This window comes from Anser brachyrhynchus (assembly GCF_964034855.1).
Source record: "Anser brachyrhynchus genome assembly, chromosome: 1".
Taxonomy (NCBI): Eukaryota; Metazoa; Chordata; class Aves; order Anseriformes; family Anatidae; genus Anser; species Anser brachyrhynchus.
The window spans coordinates 138,623,227-138,642,823 of record NC_137694.1 but is presented as its reverse complement, the minus strand read 5'-3'; the positions used below and the strand labels follow the sequence as shown (position 1 = coordinate 138,642,823).

Here is a 19,597-nt window from a genome sequence, read left to right as displayed (position 1 = left end):
TTTCCATATTCCAATCAAGCTTAAGAGCATACAGCTGAAGGTCACATTCAGATCTGCCTCTTCCAATAGGCAAAACGTTCTGCTGCCACTTCAGCCATCCCCTTCACTTCCCATGGCTTTAGAGTGATGGTATTTCCATAAAACATAAATAAGTAAGCAGAAGTCATGAGTTGGTATACAGGACTTGAAAGGTAATTGAAAGTTTTTGGAGTACTTCACTTCAGAAAGTCATGCAATCACTTCTGAATTGAAGTGCTTGTTATCATACACAAAGCTTCAGTAATTAGAATCAGGAAGAGAGGTACAAAGTGATTAGAGAATATTGGGAAAAATCTAGTTAACAGGAAGCACAGGACATGAACCAATTGGTATTTAAAGCTACCCTGAGATACCCTCAATTAATTAAAATACAAGATGTTAAAAAGCACATTTCCATACTATTAAAATCTTCAGAAGTGACTAACAATCAGGAGCCATTGCAACACCAACATTAATGCAAGATGATGCTCAGATGCTAGTAGGTTAATGAAAAAAATGAAAAATAGCCTTGACATCCCTTCCTCTCCCTCTCAGCCGCACCTTCCTGAGCATTGTTTCCACGCTCTTTAAACCAACTCCTGGATAATGTATTTGTTCACATCCCCATTTGGACATCCCCTCGGCCCTCCACATATACACCCAAAATGGTGGCCCTGAGGACAGCAGGGCTCCTGGCTATGGCTGTGCGTTGCTCAGCCCTCCCAGGGCCACCACCCTGCCTCCAGAAGCACTAGTCAGTGATAGAATAGATACCTTTGCATGATTTGTTTTGTTTTTTAAAAGAGAACTATTCTTTTAGATGGGAGTTTAATTGAAGCCCCCTGAACCTCTGGATGGGGCAGTTTTCTTTATACAAAACTGCTTAAAAAGCATTTCTAACTTGGAATGAGAAGGTACAAGTGACATGCATATTTTTTGTCTTCAAGACAACTGTAACACTTGTTTTCCAAAGATGGAATTTTATTCATTTTTCTCTTCTTTGATAACATGAGCAGGTCAGGAGTTTCAAATGGAGTACAGAAGTCCAAAGACAGAAAGGTCTCACCTCTACCATGTATAACTCCCTAATTCTCTCACAATAGTCTTTTTCTAGGAAAAGAGTCATTTCCTTTCAGACTCTTGTCTTCTTTCTTGATGCATGCTGAAGTGACCTCATGCTCATGCATATTCGTTCAATTTCCTTCTTATTCCTCATGAAATATGTACCAAAGTTTTTACAAGGAAGGTACCTGCTTTGCAGTAGAGAGAGCTAGTTGTTGTGAAAGATTTCATAAGAAATTAGACATTTTTATTCCTCCGTGAAAAACTTATTTTCAAATGAAATTTTTATAGACCATTAATCTAATGCAGATCTACGGGACTCAGGGAATTAGTTAACTTCAAAAAGCAGCTACGGTGTATGCTCTATAATTGCTCTTCATCAAAATTCTCAAAGATTTTTAATACGCTGAGTTACCACACAGATTAAAAGCTCTTGAAGTATGCCTTAGTATAAGAAGCCATCATTCTATAGTATCATTACCTGCTATTAATTTTGCAATTAGAGAGTATCACATGCTGCTCCAAAGAAATGCAACCGTTCACAAAATGAGTCCCATTATTGATAATGCTCCGGGAGCATGACACAACATCCTATTTTTAACCCTTCACTTAATTACCTCCTATAAATAGCTTTCCCAAATTCTAAGGGAAAAGTGCATTTCTTACAGAGATATGTGACCTCGTGGACAACAACCTCCCAGCCCCTGTTTCCAGGACCCTACGCTCTGCCTAGCCCGGCTGTCATCTCACCCTAGAAGTATCCGATCTTTCCATTTCAACCGAGGTATGGATCCACCCCAAACCAAACGGCCCTGCCATCTCTTGCTTTGTGTTAAATATTCTGGGCGTGACGCAGCCTTCCAGGGAGAGATTTCTTTTTCTTTTTCGTTTTATGAGGAAACGATACTTTGCTTATTCTGACAGGTCTCACAGCCCCTTCATCACACAAGGCTGACAGCTGGCTGATCTAGCGGAGCCACCCCTCAAAGGACAGACGAGCTGCAGCCGCTGTCTGCAGCACTCGTGCTACCCCCACATTAAACAGCAAAAAAAGGTACACCTGCATCTAACTTCTGTTTGATGCTCAATAATTAAAATCATTTGAATAAGGGTGTTGTTTTTTTTTTTTTAAAGCATAAAGCAATTTAAGACTTTAAACGTCAGGGAAAAAAAAATTTATCTGGAAGAACAAAAGACTAGGAGCTTGCACTGGCTTGTTCGGCAGCTCTCTGCTGTTTCCAATATTTCTCTCTCTAGGGCTTTTTCCACGAACACAGGATGCCTGCACTTCAAACACAGGCCTGACGCTGAGCAGGAGTGCTCGTGTCCCCAGACACAGCGGTGGCTCGAGATGCCAGCCTTATATCCCCCGTCACAGCAGGCGGCCCGCGGCCGCTCGGCCTTCCAGAGGGGCTTCCCTGCGGTCACACAGAGGGCGAAAGGCAAGCAGCCGTCCGCCGTGAGAGCAAAGCGAGGCCCTCCCTCCTCCACGAGCTGGAGCAGCAGCGACCAGGACCCTTCCACAAGCGTATCTTTTGATATTTTCCATGCAGGAAACGGGGCAGCGCTGAGTTGTCACCACAGCTTTGTTCTGGCCAGTGCCACCAGCACCCACAGGCCTGCCACAGTTCTGGCTAACGTGCCTGCCTCCTGCAGCACTTCGTGGCCACCTGTGCTCTGGGCACTGCTTCTGGTATTCCCGTTTTTGCCTGGGGAGACAGAGAAACAGTGGTTTACTGACAGGCTGATCTTCTGCAAGTGCTGTCCTGCTAATACACGGAGTGCCTACGCCAGGGGTGCTTTGTCAGGCATGGTAGCACCCAGGGGTCGACCCTGTGCAAAGCAGAGCAGGACCCATGTGTGTTCAGCCCAGGGAAGATCTGCATTCGGATAAAGCCAAGGTCATCACAGCTAAACAGAGCCAGACGTTATCACGGGTAATACGAAGAGGATGCGCAGAACAGCTCTCCAGACACACCACCTACCCTCCTTCCATGGCAATGACACTTCTCCAGAGGGTGAGGGCCCTTCTCCAGCCTCACCAGGAGCAGACAGGAGGAGATCTCAGCATCTCCTCCACCACAGCGTCCAGAGGAAGACACTCCAGCCCAACTTCGACACAGACCCCAATTCATTTGCAAGCAGCAGATTACTTCTGCAGATACACTGCAGACAGCCATTTATCACTGTATCAGAACTACGTGTATATATGTGTGTGTACATATATATACATACATATGTATACATAAATATATACTTTTTTTTAAAGAAGAAAAAGACAAAATTGGATTAGAAGACTGGAAAAATTCATGCTTTTCAATTGTATGTCTGGAATATTTTGTGACTGGTTTCAATTAGCAAATAGAGGTGGAAGAGATGGGTATATATTACATTTAATAGTAAAAATCCCAATAGAAGTCATTAAATTAGTGCATAGACGAGAATGTATGTCACTGTAGGATAACTCTAATGGGCACGCTCAAGCTAAAATCCATGCTAAAATGTTGCCCGCCTATTTCATTGTTTTACGCTCACTGGTCTGTATCCAAAAATATTCCTTTTCTCCCTCCCTGCAGTGATGGATGACTTCATATAATGAAAAAAAAAATATACATATAAAAAAAGAACTAGCTGACAAAAAGAGCCCATGAAAAAATACAGAAGGAATAAAATTATGTGTCTAAAAATGAGTACAAAGAACTCTGTAGCTGCTACAAGATGCTCATGTTATGTTACCGATGACAGTATACACAACTTTTTAAACCGGCTTCTGAGTTGGGTTAGTTGCTCTTTAAGTATCTGTGTCATATAATTAGGAAGTACAACATCATCGAGATAACACAGATTTTTGCATTTCTTGACCTTTTTCCTGATAATTTTAAGCAGACTATTTAACATTAAAATCACATGCCGTGTAATGCAGTGAATCCAGTTATGAATGCACAAGTAAGACTGGCACATAGGCGCTGACATTAATTAGCACGAAAGTACTCTAACAGGCAGAAGATTAGATGACATCTGTATTCACACTGGATGACTTTATTCATCAACAATATGTTACTTTGGAAAAATACGTCCAAAAAGCACTTTTATATCTGCTGTGAGATATATTTTATAGCACAAGTGTTCAATTTTCAGTTCTTCAAGTCATATCCAGTTACCAAAAATCTACGACTTACTGCTCTGAAGGCATTCAAACTGTGATACGTTCACTAAAAAAATTACAAACTCATCTCTTCACTCTGTCAGTCCTGGCTTGCAAAAAGTATAGTGCCAGTAATGTTATATTTATACTTAGAAAGTCACTTTCATTCTGTGTAATATGTAGACCGTTACATCCTTTATAAGCCATTTGCAATAATACCACTGAACTTTTTTCAAAGAACCAGGTTTTGACTCCAACTGATTAATAATTTCCTTAGCCAGGAACAGTTGACATGATTGTTAAAATACTGTTATACGGAACTATCTGGTTTTGTTTTAAAAATAATCTGTTTAGGGCAGAGAGCATTTGGCTTTCTAAAGTACTCGGTGTACAAGCCCTAATATCCACTGCTTCAGTACAAATTCCCAGCATGAAGCATCCATCACCTTTTGCTGCAGCACACCACGCCTGGGCAGCTGTAGGTGGCAATCAAACCACTGCCCGGAGCACTCCATTTAGAAACACCGTAGTAGATTAAAAACTTAATCCCGAACTCATTGAACACTCACAAGGCTCATTAACTTCAATCCCTGGTTGGTGTGAGTGAGAAACACAGGCTGGAGATCCGAGGTCAGGAGGTGACCGAGTTTTGTTTTAATCCGGTGGGACTTAGCTGTATCACGCCCTCAAAGCTAACACGCCCTCACTGAAGAGAACTCAGTGCAGACGTTATAGGAGGTAAGCTATTTCCTCATATAGTTTGGGGGTTATAGTTATATCACCATGGTACCAATGCATCAAAAATAATAATTAAAAAAAAAAAGGTTTCTAACTGTTCCCTCAACATCCTCTTTTAGACACAAGTTCAGCGCATTTTTTTTAGGTCCAAGTTTCCTTTTTTTTTTTTTCTCTTCAGGCTCATTTAAAGTATTGAGCAACGTTAACAATCATGTTTAGACATTCCCTCAGACAGTGAAACTTCCGTGTCTCAGAAAGCATACTCTACCAGAAAATAGTAACACCACAAAAAGCAGAATCACACCAGAGCCACCCTCTGTGCTCAGCAGTACACAACCCTGCGTGCATTCTGGGTGGGAAGGGATTTGTAGTTTTCTTGCTCAAACAATTTTCTGTGAGGCATCAAACTTCTCCTAGCAGAGCACAAATACAATGAAAGGAATGCAAACACTATTATTTTACTTTTTTTTTTTTTTTCCAGATTATTTTTTTCAGGAACGGTAGCTTTCAAATATTTTTTCTTGCTGTTGATAACCCCATTTAAACCTTGCTCTGTTGCACCACGTCGGTAGATTTAATTTCAAACACTATGATAAAGCCACAAACCAAAAATCAGTGTCAGTAACTGTATCTGTAATTTAGAAACTGCAAGGATGGAAAGCTTGAAACTGAAAACACCAGTTTCCAAAAATGGCAGGGGGGGAAGGGGGATACATACGTCTAATTATTACATTTTTACTCCATAACTGCCCACATCTTGAATCCTGTTCTGTCTGCAAGACAAGGAAAAAAGCCATAATCCTAGTAACAAAGATATCAAAATATTCCATAAGGCCCTATTTATTCAGTGTGTTAAAAGCTACATCAAAACCGATCTGAACCAAGAATTTCACGTCAGTGCCCACATAACTTCAGTATTACTCCAGCCCTGGGTGCCCGAGCCCAGGTAAAGGACTTACCCATTCCCTTCCTTTCCAGGGAGGGGACAGCATCTGAATGCTGTAAATAAGCTGCCGTGTTACGGTTTGACTACAGAAGGATCTCTAAGAATAGCACCGTGGGTTTGCAGCCATTTCCTTCTCTCTTCCGGCCTTGCAAAACTTTACTGGGCTGCTTCAGCGCTCACATCTACGCCAACTAAGATTTCTGATTGTGCAACTTCTCCCAAGCGGGCAGACTCTTGCTGGAGTCCACACGAGGCCCTTGTGTGACCGCAGACCCCCACTCACGCTGCTGACCCCGCAGCAAGCCTCCGTGGTCCCCAGCTGTGCTTCCACAAGCTCTGCTGTCTCCAGATGGTGTGCACTGGATGGAAGCTGGAGAACAACCCTTCCCACGGTGCTACGGATCAACTACACTTCATGGCTTGGTTTGGTTTGGTTTTGTTTGGTTTGGAGTTGCAGCATTAACTTAATGCTAACAGGGTTTTTTCTGCCACCCAAATGTGCAGATCCTACTCCAAACAGCCCCCCAGAAGCAGAGACACTGAGTTACTGCCCAAGTTTCCCACTACCCAACTGGCTAATGCTTGGGGTGAAGTATCATGTGCAATGGCATAGGGCTGACATGAAATCAATGGTGACATAAGACTTACACAAGAACAAAGAGGATGGGGGAGACCTGGAAATCCTGAGTGAAGCCCAGAGAACCATAGTCAACCAACTCTAAATGAGAAATATTAAATAGCACCATAAGGAAAAGACGGAGGAGGAAAAAAGAAGTATATAATCAGAAAGGAAACAGGAAGAAGTGATGCTGCAACAGGGAATTTTACACAGAGAAAAGGAGCAGCTTAGCACTTTACTGTCCTTTACAAGATACCATCTGCCCATCTTTACACCAAAATGCCCTACTAGTACAAATGTGATGCATTGCCTAGCTCTGAAATCTCACTGTGCTTCAGCTGCTAAGCTTCACAGACACCCAACCTTCCCCCCATAATGTTAGATTTTGCCCTATATGCCTTAGAATCACAGAATCGTTTGGGTTGGAAGGGACCTTAAAGATCTCCCACTTCCATTTGGGTTTTGTATCTAAAAAAGCACTGCATACAAAACCTACATCAAACCACCACTACTTAAAAGATATTTAAAGAGAGTTACACCTGGGATGCAAGTATTTCAAGTGGTTCAGAAGGCAGAGCATACAAAACGGATTGCTTTAAGGATTAAATCCCTAAATCTATATTTGCACACCTAACTGCAGGAGCTACGTTTTCTGAAATGCCAAGGGTTGGAAGTATAGTTTTTAGGCCACATTGTGCAACATCTTGATCTTAGCCTCAGAATGAATATGAAAGAATGAATCATTTGTAGCCTTGGAGCTTGCAAACTGATCACCCAGCAGTGCAGTTATCTGCCCGATCCTCTTCTGAGAACGGTTCACCAGCCGAAGGCAGGAATAGCATCACGGGAAACGCCCTGACCCATCTCCTTCCTTCAAGCAAGTGCAGACCAGAAAGCAGCCCCAGCAACACAAAAACACAGCAAAAACATGACGGAGGAATCTGTATCCCCTCTACAGAGCGTAGCAAATCTCCTAAACAGCCTGAAGAAGCATAGCCAACAGACCGAAAGTTGCAGACTGAGCTGAACCAGTCACTGGAGGAAGAATTCACCAGTCTACAAGTACTACAAGCTACTTCAGATCCTGCCTCTGGGTAAAAAAAAAAAAATACAAAGAAATTATCTTCCATCAACTCTAATATACTTTGCCAAAAAAGGCACAAAGAGTGTATGCAATACTCTTAACAAATGACAAATAGTCTCTCCTCCTCGCTGTGAATTTCCCTCTCCAGGAAGAACTCTGCAATCTTACCATCAACCGAACATCAGCTGAAGTAATGAAGGGGAGGTGGGGTGGGAAGCGCAGGGCATGAAAAAGGTGGTGGTTTTGTTTGTAAGGCTACCAAAGACCCAGACAATCCAAGCACCTTAAATTCACCTGAGGATTGCTCCACACTTTGAGGCACCACACACACAAGGTCGCTGTTTCCCACCTCACACCTCAGGCCAGGCATGCAGAACTCTCCCAGCAGCAATGCCATTCTTCCCCCCATAACGCTACGCAACAGGGTAAGCTCAGTATCATCCTCATCCTACTGTTCATGCAAAACAGTTGGAAAACCACATATAATGCATGTGAACTTCCACCCACTTTTACCATGTCTTGAAAGTATGCAGATAATATTTTTCTACTCCTGTATTTTGTATATAAGCATTGCACAGCAAACCCTAGCACTAACGTACATGCTCACTGCATAGGAAATAAAGCAGGACTGAAAATAGAGACAAGAAAATATACATATTGCACACAACAGGCTCAGCACAAGTTATCGACTCATCCCAAGATTAGCTCATTCTCACTATAGTGCTCACTCCCTTAAGGCCTCCCAGATGTATCACCAGCAGCGAGGTCTCTGGTGTGATGCCTGGGAATACGTCTCTTTGGTCAACCAGGGAAGTCATGCGAAGTATCACTTGGAAACAGCCATTTCACCCTGGGCTTTCAGGTCCTAAACAACTGATTACAACAAGAAATTGTTCTTCTCTTGCTCCCCCCTATCTTCTTCCTGAAAACACTCTCTTGCCATTGCAGAGAGCAGTGCTCGGAGATGGCAGAGCTCATGGCCAGCAGCATGAAAACACCGAGAAGCGTGCAAAGCATTTGTTTTACGCAGTCTGAAGTGGCAGATTACGAGCAGATTAGTGATTTCATATTTTTTAATGTCATGATTTCAGAGGGCCTATGTGAACAGAAACACAGAACGAGTAAAGACAGTTTCCTTACAAGCTCTCATGAGGAAAAGTGTAATAAAAGAGAGCAACTGTCATGTGTGGAGTAACGCTACGGCTCTGACATGTAGGTCAATGAAAGAGAACTGCTTTACTTCTCAAAATTACAGGTTTGTCCTTGAAAACCTCACATGTGCCACGCTAGATTATAAAAACTGTAGGAACTTCAGATTGCTGTTACATTATTTTTCCTACTACCCTCTTTGTTTCTTTCAGCTTGAACAGAGAAGCAAGATGGACCCACTTCCTATTTGTTCTCATTAATGCAGCAATTGAGTTTTTTAGACTCAGTTGTGATTAGGTTCTTTCTGTTCATCTAAGTTCTGCTGTGTGCTCAGGAAACACAAGTCTGGAGCTAAACCACTCAGTGTGCCCATCACACCAACTCAGAGCAAACTTGACTGGCACCCATAAAACAGAACAGGGCATTGTCTGTAAAAGCACTTTATTTTTCACTCTCTCTCACACACACACATCAGAAAACTACATTTGAGAAAATAAAGATTTTGTTTGGAACACAGCATTTCTGACGTGGGGCTGGATGTTTCTGGCATGAGATTTCCTGACACTGGCCTGACACCACACTTGTTAGGACTCTAAGATCCTATCACTATAACCTCACTGATGACTCATGAGAAAAAGCACACCAATGAAAACAGATTTAAACCCTTTCAGTCATGGTGTCTATAAAAGAAGAGCAAAACGCCAGGATACAAAACGTGTAAAATTTAAAAGCAAAGCAGCATCCATCAGAGAAACAAAAGATGAATTTCTCAGTCATGATTGCAAGTATTTGCGGGAAATGACATATTCAGAAAATCATATGCAACAAAAGAAACTACTTAATAAAAAAAAAAAACCTTATTCTGCATTGCTTAGGGAATCACAGTTCAACATGACATTGTGCACATGCTGCTATGGACACATACAGAAAGACTTTCAGTGCACTCAGTAAGCCAAGGATGTTAATTCTCTACAGATGTAGTTAGATAAACTATAATACTATCACAAACATCTATGGGTGCATTTTAATTAGTGTTCTACCTAAGAGTGTTAATAAAGGCAACATTTCTTACTTATTTTATTTTCAAATAAAATTATCTTCTCCTGCCTCTGGTGTCTTTAAAAATACCCAGACCTGCTTCTGACAGTCTGCCTCTGGCTACAATGTCTAAACAGTAAAACCACTCCAAATGTTATCCCAAAAATATCTATCAATGAGGAACTGCAGCTTTACTCCATACCAACGTAAGTGAATTACTGCACAAGAACAGGCTGCTAAAGCAGCATGTGTTCGAAGTCGAAATGAAATAGATCCGCCACTGGCCGCACGCCTCTGCGCGCCTCCTTTACGCAGCTGGAACAGAGGCAGAGGAGCATAAAAAAGATACAGTGGGGGGTTGAAGTCATTGGAAATAAGTACCAGCTGTAAGGCACGGAAAGCAGCATCCACGTGCAGCAGGCAATCGCCTCTCCAACTTCTCTGAACAAAATACCAGAGCTACGTCTGATTACCTCTTCAAAGCATGGCAGATGGAAGTGTCGCTCTTTTGAGCAGTAACCTTTTCTTCCAGCAGCAAGGTAAATCAATAGCACCATGCACGGAAATGTCAATATAAACGCTCCAAATTTGTAATATTAACATTTCAGAGTCTGAGGACATCTTGTTTGAAAGTGGTTTCTGCAATAGCCTTTATATTTTTTAAAAGATCCAAATCAAATTTTATCGGTGAAGAAGTTTTTAAAACACAAGCTAAGCTGAAAGGCAGTGCTTTGTCTTTTCATGTAAACTTAATTCCTTTGTAGCATTTTAACCCAACTCCAGCGGCACTGAGAATGACTGTAGAAACAGTACAAATCTATTTAATCAATCTTTATTGTTCAACCTAAAGGAAATGCTTTTTATGGAAAATTACACAGCAACTGCAGGGATGTCTTGAAATTCCAGTTTCAAAACTATGAAGTTTGGAAGGGCTCTACTGATGTGCTTTTAAGGCAGACATAAAATTGCACTGTATCATTAACTTCTATCTACAGCACCAAATAGAAATTTTATTAAAAGAGTAAAAACAGTGTCTGTAATTTCCCTACATCTCCTAAAAACGCAAATACATCCAGAATATAGCAGACGACCAGTAGTTTGGAGGAAGTATGGCCACACAGACCATTCAGTCTTGGCCTGCAAAAACAAAAACAAGAACAAAAAAGGAACAGCCACAAAACCTAACCCCCCCAGGAGCCAAAGCACAAGAGTCTTCCCAGGATACCAAGAAAGACAGCCTGTGCCACACAGCGCTGTGCCAACAGAGCCAGGCCACCGCTCTTCAGAAGGAGACTTTCCTCCAAGAGGCACATACAGAAATGGAGACCACGGACGCGAGTAAGGTGTGCGGAGATGAAAATGCAATTTTTCCTGTATAAATCATGCTTTACCCAACTGTCATGGCATATGTAAAATCCGCGACTTGTTAAAATCCACGTGTCCTCTCCTTCCGAAATGATGTCCTCAACCAGCCCCTTCTTTTTCAGCTTTGCCATGGAAAGGACAAAGCCATGCAGACCTACATCTAACTCCTATGCTGCCAGGGGTCCCATAGAGTATTGCAACCAGCCAACCAGCATCGGTTCATTTTGCTTTTCATATTCCTGCCTGCATGCAAATGCTCCTGTGCAGCTAATTGGACCACGCTGATATTAACATAAGGAAAACTTCCAACTTTAAAAGAGGCAGGCCAGCACCATCAGATTCCTGGAGTATTAAAAATGATGGAAAATTGTGTGCTACAAGGGTTGTGTTTCTTCTTGTTTCTGTCCTGTTGGTGGCAGCGGGTTGCGGTGATGGGGGCAGCAACACCACCTCCTGCAGTCAAGCTCTTCTTCACTGGGTGAAATGAACGTGAACGTACTGCGAAACGGGAAGACGATTGCAGGCATCTCCAGCTCCACTGCTCTGAAAGGTTTTTTAAGATATTCACTTGGGGGCAGGAAACGTTTTATTAAGCAGCCTTGGCAAGACAGAGCCCTAATTTCAGCAAGATCCTTGATACGATGCTGCAACAGAAACTTAAATTAATGTGCCCTTTCTGCAAATAATCCAAAATTTTATGTCCTTACTTAATTTAAGGAAACTCTAATACAATTTGCTGGAAAAATTCACCTTTTCAGCCTCAGTTTGGTTCTGTGTGTTCCTTTTGGCTTTGTCATAAATCCTGGTGGTACAAAGGTGAAATGCCTCTCAAGACCGGTCATTCAAGAAAACTCCTTCTAGTGACGTTGTTGGTCACAAGAACCCGCACCTAACCCCTCGAGTTGTGACCCTGAATTGGGAACACGTAGCTGTGGCAACAGGTAATTTCTCTTCTTTTGACTTAAAGTATGCATTTTGAAGGCATATTGAAAAAGTCACTTTTCCAGCATGAGAGTACTCAAAAGTTGAAGTTTATCTATTGCCCCTCCAAAAAGATGCCTCAGCTGTACCAGAAAGAAATGGAAACATCAGACTGTGGATTCAAATTAGCTGTCAAGAAACATGAACATAAATCTGACTTAATAGCATAATTTGGAAATGCATTCTGGGCCCACCCTTGGCAATAACTTAACTCCCGTTGTAGCAATATTTAAAATAGCTCTGCAACTTGGTTTCCCCACCCAACCAAACAACAGAAAAGTATACTGTTAAATGAAAAACACCACACATATTTAAGCAAGAGAAACTGTCTAAACTTCTGACGTTTTTCATCGTCATATTTTTTTAATCCAAAAGATTTATACAGCTTTTTTTTCTTTTTTTTTTTTTTTAATAACTTACAGGATCAAAAGGAAAATAAATGCATAGCTTCAAAACCTTAGAATATAACCTCCCCTCGTTGCGGGAGAGTTCAAAGTCATAAAGTGCTGCAGATATGAACACACATGAGACAAATACTCTAGTAACTAACTTATTTTTCTGGTTTATTTAACAATATTCCAAGCTTAGAACATTAAATAAAAATCTCACAACCAACGGGTAGAACTAACAATGGCTTTGTTTTTCCCCTACCCCCCTTTTTTTATTTTTAAGAGAATGCCAAGACTTCTCAATTGAACCAACTACACCTTTATTTTGGATACCAAAAGAATATCTATATAACTAAGGGAAACTAGGAGGGAGAGAACAGTGCATCGCACTGCTCTCGGCACAGCTGGGCGAGGAGCGAGCCAAGCTATAAGCCTCGCTGCATGCTTTCTGCCCCAGGGGGACGAAGCGCTGCCCCAGGCTCGTCCTGCAGCCCCTGGCATCGAGGGCGATGCACGTGCCTCACGCTGGCGTCCTGCAGCTCCCTGGCAGCAGATGGTGGTGGAAATGGGCACGGCGGGCGCTCACAGGGCCTTAAAACCATTTCTGCACCTTGCTCCCTTCCTCGACTCGACTTTGCGGCCCTCGTGGACAGCCTTCGCGCTGCATCTTGGGCAATCGCAGCCGCCTCTGCAGCGCATCCACACACCCCTTCCTGCCACGCATGGAGGTCTGACACCTGCAAAAACTACCAGACCAGCACATAAACAAGCGGTATGGTAGCGTATTCAATTCCAGCACCATTCCCGTTTTCACACGTTCCTTCTGGCCAGGCCCTCTCTACGAGTCTGTGGATGCTACAGGGACAACAAAATCAAGACTTCTTCCCCGGTAACGGTTACGACCAGTCTTATGACTGGCCTCTCTCCAGAAAGGCCATGCTTACACAAACATGCTATATTAGCCGTGGCCTTTCCCATCCCTAGACACCTCGCACGTTTCTAGCAGCAGGGTCATCGAGACCACCGCCGGCGAGCAGGTCGGAGTCCGCTCTCCGCAGCTGGGCAGAGAGCTCCAGAATTTGCCTCACTTAATTTTTTGACTCCTTTATGGACAGATGGGAAGGGCTGGCATCTGAGTGGGTGAGAGTGACCCTCCCAGAACAACTCAAGCTGGGAGATTTCGAGTGGGGGGCGAGATGCCTGCCACAAAAAAACATCAACCCTCGACTGTCACTGGGCAGACACAGGATTCCTCCTCCACGCCGCACAAAGAAATGCTGGCTGCCACCCCACTCTGTGCCATGTGTGAACTAGCATCGTATTTATGACCTGCAGTATTTCCTAAAAAATGTGGGGTTTTGGTTGTTGGATTTTTTTCTTTTTTTCTTTCTTTTTTTTTTTTTTTTTTTTTTTTACCAAGTTCTCAAAAGGGCTGAAAACTTTTAGGCCTAGAGACACAAAGGAAACAATTGCAATACACAACAACTAATCGGAAACAGTACTCAAACATTTGACTGGATCAGACTAAAGTCCACTCTACAAACTGAAACAAAAAAAAAGAGACAGGAGAAAAAAAAAAAAGTTTTTAAGTGCTAACGTAACAAGAAACAATCCTAAAGACTCACCAGATACGTGTAGGGAAACGGAGGGGTCGCCCTCTTTTAAATATATTTACATAATTATTAAAGCTTTTTATTCTGCTTTTCTCACCAACAAAACTTCCTAGCTACCGTGGGCAAAGTGCCCGCTTAAATTAAAAGGTTAAACATTTTATAACACACGCACACAGAGTTAGACCCGTGGCCCTGGCACGCCTCCTGCCTTCACTGCTCTGCTCCCCAGGCGTAGGCTGCCGCCCGCCTGCGCCCCGCGTGCTACCGCCAGGGCTCGCCCGGACAAAAAGGGGCTTTGCCATTTAGCTGCGACAGCTCCACGGTAAAATCCAACTGATGTGGACACAGCAATACCAGTTCGGAAGCGTTTATACCATTTATACCGCACTGGAAAGCCAAATAAATTGCCCCAGTGGAGGTGCATCCACACTACGGCCTATGCCAGCGCGACACCGGTGAAAATAGTAACATAGTCCCCTAACTGACAGAATTACACCAGCTGATCTTTTCTAGCACAGACCAGGCCTAAGATATGAGGTAGTGAAAAAGAAAATCAGGCTCAAGATCTTTTTTTCATTCTATAGCATCGACATACTCTAAAAGTCTTTGCTGCTCTGATTTATGGAATTTAAGAATAACGTTTTAAAATCCAAAATTTAAAGCTAACGCCCTAAGTCACGTGGGATTTATAATTGGAGGCATAGAACTTAAAAAGTCCCTTGCTCAGGGTCTTAATTCAGGAAAAATATTTTCATTACAGACAGCACATAAGCATGTGTTTCTCTCCCACTGAAGCAAGCGGAAAGGAAGCACAGGGCTAAGTGCTCTCTGAGATCTGGGCCACAGTCAGAAATCACGGTCTTTGTAGCATTTATTTCCTCATTCATTTCAGTGCTGTTTAATCACAACTCATTCATGTTTTAAGACAGTGGGAAAAACATAGACAATGGAAGCTAAATCAAGTTTGTTACAACTGTTCAATATTTACAGCATTCATAGCATAAACAGAAGTATTTTTGGTAACTTAAGACAAATACCTTTTTCTTTGTTATTAAATGTACCACAGTAGTCCTGTTAAACAAACCCACTGTCTCGGATATTAAAGAAATTGTTGTTTACGTTTACCGAGTCATTTAAATTAAAAATCTGTTCCTGTTCCAAACCCCATTCTCCTTCGTCTTCATCCTCCGGTTCTGCCTCGGACCCATTCCGAGTGTTTTCGTACAAAAAGATCTGCTCGTCCACGTGCGCTGGGGCTAACCGGTTTCTCTTTGCACTGACAACGTTAGCAGAGGAACCAAAAAGGCGTTCGGGAAAGACCCTTGTGGCCAGAATACACCAGTATTTTTGGAGAACCTTTGGTAAAACTGGAAACAGCGCTAGTCTGTCAGACCACCACTTTAGCGGGTCTTCATTCAAACCAAGGACCTTTTGCGACTTAAAGTTGCTCAACTCCTCAACAATCTGAGCGTGCCATTCCTCTTGGTCTTCCACACCTCCCGTCTGGCAGAAGATCTCTGCAAGCATGTTGTTGATCACGCTAGTAGGAGGAGGAGTGGAGGAGATAATTATTTTTTTCACCGGGGGCTCTTCCGAAACCGCAAAGAACTTTTCTTCAGTCCGAAAGGTGTTTTCTTTGACTTTCTCCAGCAGGCTTTTTGCTTCTTCCACCACTCTGTTTTCCACCTGCTGCCGCTCAAAGGCTGAAAGAAAAGGCAGTTTTTTGTAGCGAGGATCCAGGAAAGTGGCAACGTTGAGGAACATGTCTATTTCCGGGGTGTGCTGGTAGGTGGTTGACAGCTCCTTCGCTATTACCTCCTTCGCCATGCTGATCTCTTTCAGATCGTTCTCTTTGATGTTCAGGGTGGTATTCAGAAGCATGTGGAGAAGCGGCTTCACCATACTGATCGTTGGGTACTTGGAAGCGGACATCATCTCCGCAACCTGCTTGAAAGGCTGCAGCAGCTCCACCAGCCCTTCGATTGTGTTCCACTCGCTGGCCTCCAGCATGAGGTGGTGGTTGTTGCTGTCCTCCACGAGAACGGCGGCGATGACGAACTGCTGCTCCTTGAGGCGCTGCAACATGGCGAGCGTGCTGCCCCACCAGGAAACGCGATCGCTCACCAGCATGCAGTGGAGAATATTCTGCTGCTTCTGCTTCTCGCTCAGCATATACATGGCCATGGTAGACTGCTGAAAATACTCCACCAGTTTTCGGCACCGGGCAAGAAGGCCGCAGAGCTTCGGGAGCTGAAAAGCTTGTTGTATTCCGGCATTGAAAGTGTGCCCCAAGCAAGGCATCTGCACTGGAATATCTAGGAGAGAGCAAGCTTTCACAATGTCTTTACTGTAATCTGTCGTAGCACCAAAGACTTTTGTATTGATTCCCCATTCGATGAACGTTTCGTAAAGGACTCGGGTGATAGTCTCTGCAGTATTATCCTCTGGTACTTCAAACGTTTTTAAGCACCGTGAGTTAACCGCCAGGCAGTTTGAAGGACTGCTGCTGAGAAAGTGAACTGCGACAGTTACGTATGACCTGTTCTGGTTTTCGCTCCTCCACATGTCCGTGGATATGCCGCACCACAGAACGTCGGTGAGCTCCTTTAAGACGATTTCTCTAATGGCGTTGTATTTTTCAGGAATAGCTTTTGTACAGAAATACTTCCGGCTAGGAAGTTCATACCTGGGATCGGCTGTTCTCAAGAGGGCCTTGAAGGTGGGCTCATCGACGATGGAGGCGGGATACATGCCCTCACAGATCAAGCTGATGACTGCGGACGTCAGTTCCTGATGCTTTTTGTTTTCGTAGTTCTGGTAGGTCTTCATGATGAGACTGTCCTGAACAACCTGCTGCGATGATTCTGGCTTGATTTTTGAAAAGGCAGTAGCAAAGGCCTCCCTCATCTGCTCGGTGTTGCTTTTCACAAACTCACAGAATTCGTCGGGGTGGTTTTTCTCGAGGTGGTAGGAAAGGTTGGACGTGTTCCCTGAATAGGCGATCTGCGCCATGCAAATACGGCAGTAGATTTTCTTCCACTGTAATATGCATCCTTCTGCATTGGTATCAAAACCAAAGTACTTCCACACTTTACTCTTTGCTCTCGGATGAGCCACTAACTTTAGGTCTGATGGGGAACCTTCTAAACTTTTATTCTCCATTGCTTCTTGGCCACCGTCCCACCTTTTGATCCTTCACTCATTAATGAGTACCTGATAAAGGCAGTAAGATAAAGATACGATGAGAAAGCACAAGTTTGACCACACTTAACTACGTGAAATCAGTGTTTCTCTGAATATATATCAAGAAACCTACCTTACTAATTACATTTGCAAATTTAAAGATGAGATTTGCAGGAAGTGTGACCTACAAGAAGCCCATTAAAATGTCAAAAATTAAAAAGGTTTTTTAATACAGCACATTTTGCTGTGAAACTGAGCTAGAAGATCTGAGTAAATCTTGTTTCTGGAATTACATAATTCTCGGTAGAGGAAGCGTAACAATTGCCACACAGTTCACACATGATTGTCACACAAGCCAGACCATTTGCTATAGTGTTTTCCTGTCCCCTAGGACCCTAAGTTATAGTTAGGGCTCGACTAACATCCTCTTGCCTAAGGGTTTCTGAACTTGACTACGAATGTTTATTTCAAATGAAACCTGATACTGAAAGGACCAAAGGTTTTATTGTTTGTTTGTTTTGAAACAAGCTGTGTTAGCTCGAGCTAACTGTCCCAGGGTTTGCTTTGAAAAAAAAAAAAAAAAGAAAGAAAGAAAAGAAAGCTGTGATGCAAATTATGGCATTAATCTGCTCCTCTGAAATGTAAAGATGTTTTCTGACAGAAACAAAAGGAAGCAAAATTTGAACCTGCATGCAGATCAACAACACACCTCTGACACCTTTCCTGTCCGTCTCTTTCAGAAACCAAAGCAACCTCCTGAAGTGCTAGTTCACAGTCTCGGTTCCTGGAATAACATTGCATTATAATGACAGGAAAAGGCAGTCAGGAAAGCACTAATAAAAGTTATTAACCACATCAGCTGGAAAATAATTTTGCCGTCTTTTCCTCAAAAGACTAAAGAAGTTGGCATGGGGACGGGGGCGACACGATAGAGAAGAAGATGGTGAGAAGGCAAGGCTTAGCAATCTGTACCTAAATATCTGTGCAGGAAAACACTTCTTGCGCAGTCACACGCAGGTACTATTTGAGGCCTACAGCGTCTCTGCACACAGCGCAGGCAGCCACCTGCCAGAGCTTATTGCTCTGTACCCAAAAGCCACCCGGCAGCACGACTGCACCCCGACACTTCTCCCTTTCTCCCCCAGCACCAGCCCAGCCGCAGCAAGCAGCCCTTCGCCAGGGGCGGGAGGGAGAAGGAAGCCATCAGCCAGCACTGCCGTGACCTCCTCTGTGAAGACCCGGGGGAAGACAGCAGAAGAGAAACTGAAAGAGGATTCCTGCAGCCAGCCCGAAAGCAACACGACAGCTCCCTTCTCTGCCATTCGGGAGCTGCCTCTGTGCCAAAACTCAGGAATCCCTGGGCAATAAGACCAGCTGGCTGGGGGAGGAAGAAAGCATCTGACTTTTCCAAACTTGCTGTAGGGGAGTATCCCCCAAAAATTTATGGGTGCAGCTCTGCCAGCGCTTTCTCCTCTGTTGACAAGCATCCCAGAGAAAAGATATTTTCCCTCTGAGCTGCAGAAGGTATTTTGCAGCACTTCATGAATTGCTTGAATGAAAAACCAAAGACAGGTTTACCAAGACTAAATATATTTATTTAAGCACAGCTGTTGGTTTAGACTTAGCACGAGAGGTGCAGGGCAGGTATTTTATTTGTTTTGTTTTCACTATTGATATCTTAAGATTTACTTCTGCGTGCAAACCTTTTTTAATCTGGGGGGAAGTAGAGCGGGTTGACTACTCATATGCCCTCTACTGTGATTCATTCAATACTTTTTAAGTTGCCAGGATAAACTATTGATTCAACAGAGTAATGCTGCATAATTCTAAAAATATGCATATTAACAACACCAGTGTATGCAATCTCACCAAAACTGGAGATTCTGAATGACAAAGTGGTGTGACATATAATGATGTAGCCCTGCTATAGTATCACAGCGTATCAACAAGATGTGTCATATCAGTATGTGTCCTTATTGCTTTCGGTGTCCTCCACTTCACTCCATGACACGGCATCTCGAGAAGGCATGAAGGCTCCTGGCATTTCACTAAATCTTACAGTTTTCCTTTGCAATTACATGGCAGTTCCTAAAAGCAAGGAGGAAGGCACTGTAATAATGGCATTGATTCCTCCTTAGTATTTAAAATTAGCATGACACCCCTGGGACCATAAAAAGTTCATCACAGACTGATAAAACACAAGTTATTTCAGAGCAAGGGAGTGTTACAGACTCTCCCCACCCTTCACTCTTATGGATGTTACAGCT

The 19,597-nt window shown here is 43.2% G+C and overlaps 1 protein-coding gene across 10 annotated transcripts in view; it reads right to left on the bottom strand.

Annotated features, from left to right (window-relative positions):
- The window catches only part of ZBED1 (zinc finger BED-type containing 1), a 211,555-nt gene that overhangs the window by 144,056 nt on the left and 47,902 nt on the right, over positions 1 to 19,597 (bottom strand). For 4 of the 10 annotated variants that reach the window (XM_080598426.1, XM_080598417.1, XM_080598420.1 and 1 more), the window contains one exon: positions 12,489 to 17,360. The exons of 1 other annotated variant lie outside the window; for it this stretch is intronic. In XM_080598426.1, coding sequence (XP_080454552.1) covers positions 15,222 to 17,309 — 2,088 coding nt within the window. In that variant the 5' untranslated portion in view covers positions 17,310 to 17,360 and the 3' untranslated portion in view covers positions 12,489 to 15,221. Of the gene's footprint in view, positions 1 to 12,488; positions 17,361 to 18,039; positions 18,115 to 19,199; positions 19,419 to 19,597 lie in introns of those variants that run through there. 5 more of the 10 variants (XM_080598419.1, XM_080598422.1, XM_080598423.1 and 2 more) reach the window with 3 other exon arrangements.